Source organism: Sciurus carolinensis, chromosome 17 (genome assembly GCF_902686445.1).
Source record: "Sciurus carolinensis chromosome 17, mSciCar1.2, whole genome shotgun sequence".
Lineage (NCBI taxonomy): Eukaryota > Metazoa > Chordata > Mammalia > Rodentia > Sciuridae > Sciurus > Sciurus carolinensis.
The window spans coordinates 19,829,820-19,834,188 of NC_062229.1; the positions used below are offsets into that span (position 1 = coordinate 19,829,820).

A 4,369-nucleotide genomic window follows, 5' to 3' on the forward strand; every position below is an offset into this window, starting at 1 on the left:
TATTTCATTCTTTGATGGCTTTGTCCTCATGACTTTTTACCTCCTGAAGGCTCCACCACTTATTACCATCACCTGGAGATTAGGTTTCAGTCTCTTTGCTTGCTAGTGGTTTGTTGGAGGAACTCAAACACTCAGACCACAGGATAAAGACGTCCATTACATTGAGCAATGTTGCAGAATGGGTGTGGCCTCAGCACGACAGGGCAGGGCGAATAACTGCTTTGTGTTTTATTAAAGAACAAAGGAAATCTGCTCTTTGTTCATTTTTCAGGTAAGAGTTCTGTTGCCTGCACATCATGCAGATTACATGATTTCATAGTTGTTAGTAGCTCATTTGATCCTTTCTGCCCTTCCAAGTCTTTCCTTCTATCATGCAGAGGAAGAAAGTCAAGCACAGGTGACACAGCCCTTACCCAAACCTGCAGGCTCAAAATGATGAATCGTCAGTGCCAACGATGAACGTGCCAACACCTGTCCTTCACATTGGCCCAACCACCAAACTCAGAAGCACAGAACAAGTTTTCTGTTGTTATGCACATTTACAAAGGTGGTATCAATTTGTCACACTTTAATGTTACTCTATTAGTTAGTATTAGGGAATATTAGGTATGAATATGATACTTTCATTATATATGGAAAATATAGTGATCTTAAAATTTTAGTGATACATGACAACTATTTCACATGTACATGTTTTATATTTGCCTTTTCTCATAAAGTGAAGTCAAAAAAGAAGAGTTGAAAAGCCTACTTAGGATTTATGAACATAGATTGAAAATATGTCTCATTCAGAAAAAAAAAAAACTTCCTTCCTGTGTCACCGAATTAACATGCTGTTCATTTAAAAGGGCACACACATTTATTAAAAAGTTCTTAGTCATGTTAAATGTTGCCATAAGTTATCCTACCCATTCTTCCTTTCCTGATCTCTCCCTGTGTTCTGCAGCCCTTTTAAATCTTGTATTCAGTCTAAGAAAGACATTGAGCAAAAGTAATACACAAACGTGTGTACAAAAATCTCTTTGGTACCACAATGAAAAATACTTTAACATTTGAAATCCCTGTAGGAAGGAAGCAACCCAGGGGAACACAGAACAGTGGCATTATGTCAACAACTAGACACAAAGTGGATTGGACAGCGACTCCTGCTGAGAGACACTCTTGGTGGAGAACCACAAGCTAACCAGTCAGGCCTAATCACGTACAAAACTGCCTCTGGAATCACGGGACGTATGCTCTTGTTAGCAAGGACAGTTCTAAATTATGTTTGTTGCGCTAGTTTAACTTCATAGCCACCTCTCCTTTTTCACGAGAATCTTTGAGTCTGAGCAATCAATAAATACGGTTTTCCTTACCCATGCTCTAAATTAGTTTCAGAGAAGTATGATTAAATGAAGTTTCAAGGAAAGATGAATTATTAGCCAGATTTGTCTTTTTGAGGTTTCTGCTATGCTCATGTTGGTGGTCAGAGGTCACTGAAGATATTTTGCAAGGTGTAGGGCAATAGGAGGTTCAGGAGGGGAGTTCCGCCGTGACTTAATGAACACCTTGTACCATCCAGTGAGAAGGCCATTCTTGTGAAACAGGCTTGCCTGCTTCCTGGTCACTGCTACTCCCTTCCTGGTTTTTTTTTTTTTTTTTTTTTTTTTCAGAGTTCACAAAGCTGTTGTTCAAAAGGTGGAACACGGACTCAACAGAGACAAAAGAGCACAGATTTTGTACTTTTCTTCTGAAGTATTTCAAGTCTTTTCAAAACAAGACTCTTGGGACCTCTAGATTCAAGTATGCTCCTAAACTTGGTCAACTGCTACAAGTCTTAGGGGGCCTTGTATACATGCTTGGGTTACTCATTCACCAACATTAAACCCCTGACAAAGAAGGACTTCTTTCTCCATGGCATGTGTTGATTTCAGAGGCAGAGGTGGGTCAGTGTAGGAAACAATGAAATTTTTCCTTGGAACTTGTCTGTGATGACAGGTGCCTGCCATGATCATAACTACTGTCTCTTCCCCAATCCCTTCCTTCCATTTTCTTAAGGCAGAAAATAATCTTCTCTGAAGATACTTGATAACAATCCCATCAAACAAAAACATGTGCTTCCAATGCACTGCTTTCAGATATTCTGGGTTTAGTTCAGCTGGCAGATGAGCTGATTGATGCATTCACCCCCATAACCAGGTAGGCCCATCTCCTTGAGGAAGCCCACTCTATTTTTGGTAGCATGACGGGCCATAGAGAGATGGAAAGGGCACAAGAACTTAGAGATCTCCCAGAAATACTTCCCAGGGAAGGCAATGTCATGAATGAGATCTTCCAGACAAATGACATCAAACCTCCCCAGGTGCTCCTCAATCACTGTGTTGTCTGTCAAGGGGATGGTCTTATTCTTGATCTTTGCTTGTCCACGTTTCAAGATGAGTTCTCGGACAGACTTCAGATTTGGAAATCCCCAAGTCACATAAGGTCCTACTATCCGCAGCATTTTTAGGCTTTTCGGGGTGACTTTAACAAAGACACCACTAAATATTTTCTTCAGATGAAGTCTTGAAATGGTCCTCTGCACCAGCAAACTCACCCCACTAATCCTTTGGATGCATACAATAAAGGCCAAGGAATGTTTATCAGGCATTTCCAAAGCATGAGGTTTCACTTCTAGTCGTCTAACACGCACCTGGTCACGTTTCTTCCGCCAGGAATCATGTAGGAATGATTCCAGTCGCTTAAATCTGAACTGTTTTCCTTTTCTCTCCTTCTTTGCCAAAAGTGCTTGCTTTGCCTGGGTAGCTTTGAGGGCCTGATAAGCTTTCCTCTTTTTCAGGAGATTTTCTGGAACCTGAGGGATCTTGTTTCTTTGCTCTTCCTCCGCCATCTTCCCAGAGCTGCGATTACCATTTTCCCCTTCCTGGTTTTGATTTGCATGGTTAGAATGGTTTGCCATGTGGTGTCCTTTATGCAAATTCAGTACCCTTTCTCTCTGGCATTCTAAAATGGTACCTCTCTCCTTTGTTGAACTTCGCTCACCATCTCCTAATTAATAGTCCAAACTTCTTAGCATAGGTACTGCCTCTGTGAACTTCCTCTTATTCAACCATTCTCTATTTCATGGCAAGCACCCTACCAACTGAGCTATATCCCCAGCCCTTCTATTTGAAATTTATTCATTTGTTCAATTTGTTCTTTGAAGTCCTACATAGCAACTTCACAGTGGAGTTGAAGCCTGTAAGACATAATAAGGGTTACACAAATGCCCTTAGGGGGCCCTCAGATTATGATTAGCATCCTAAGATGTGTAGAGAGTGAGATCATTTTCTCTGCCATGTGAATATACGGCACAAAATTTTACAACTATAAGCCACAAAAATGGCCTTTACTAGGAACCAAAGGAGCCATCACCTAGATCTTAGCCTTCCCAGGCTCCAGAAGGGTGAGAAATACAGGTCTTCTGAGTTGTTCCTACAACAGTGGGAAATCCTCAGTAGTTCTGATACATGCAGAAAGAAGCAGTGTGATATTCTCTTGTATAAACACTCATGGATATTTGAGCGAGTTGATTCCCATTTGGGATTCCCATGGAATTCTAATACAGATCCAGCCAACTGATTGGGTGTACAGTGTACTCAAATTTCTACCCAACTTGACTGAACTATCAAGTTCCCACACTCTCCCCCTCCCTAGGTGTTAGATAAATTGCTGGGATGACTCACTGAACTCAGGGGAATACTTGACTTAACTGCTACTAGTTCGTGAGACAAGTACAACCCAGGAAGAGCCAAATGCAAGAGGTGCATAGGGCGAGGTTTGGGGGAAGGTGACATGCGGAGCTTTTGTTTCATTTCCATCTGGTGGTCTGACCTCTGATATCCCAACCTATGTGTGGTCAAGAGTCCACCGCCCAGATGTTCTCCATAATCCATCGCTTAGGGGTTTTCATGTAGGTTTTCGGTATGTTCTCGTGATTGATTAGCTCATCAGGCCTTCACATTTAACTGGATTCTAACCCTACTCCCTTGACAATAGCTCCAGGTGGTGGGGCTCAACATTCCAACCCTCTTGCCAATTACAGATTAAAATAATTATTTTTTAAAACCTCAATCCTTTAAGCTTGCCTTGTTCTGTCTGCTACCAGATCATTCCCCATCCTGAAGCTACACAGGAGTCCCCAGCCAATAGTCATCTCAAGAGCATAGAAAACACAGTCTTTTCAACCAAGAGGGTCAAGGAGTTTTAGATCAGAATTCTTTGGATCAGAATCCCTAGATTAAGACCCAATAATGCAATATTTGATGTACACTATCAATGAACAGGTGGTGTGTCAAGTTATGGAGAACAGAAGCAAAACAAATGGCCCAAAATATCACCACATAGCCTG

At 41.5% G+C, this 4,369-nt stretch overlaps 1 protein-coding gene across 1 annotated transcript; it reads right to left on the reverse strand.

The window, feature by feature from the left end:
* Positions 1-2,128: 2,128 nt before the first annotated feature.
* Positions 2,129-2,875, reverse strand: LOC124968293 (60S ribosomal protein L7-like 1). The gene has a single exon (XM_047530549.1). It carries the CDS (start codon positions 2,867-2,869, stop codon positions 2,129-2,131), a length of 741 nt encoding a protein of 246 aa, XP_047386505.1. The 5' UTR covers positions 2,870-2,875.
* Positions 2,876-4,369: the final 1,494 nt, after the last annotated feature.

What these genes read in the sequence shown, in the direction of transcription:
- LOC124968293 (XM_047530549.1), bottom strand. Translation starts at nt 2,869, where the DNA reads ATGGCGGAGGAAGAGCAAAGAAACAAGATCCCTCAGGTTCCAGAAAAT.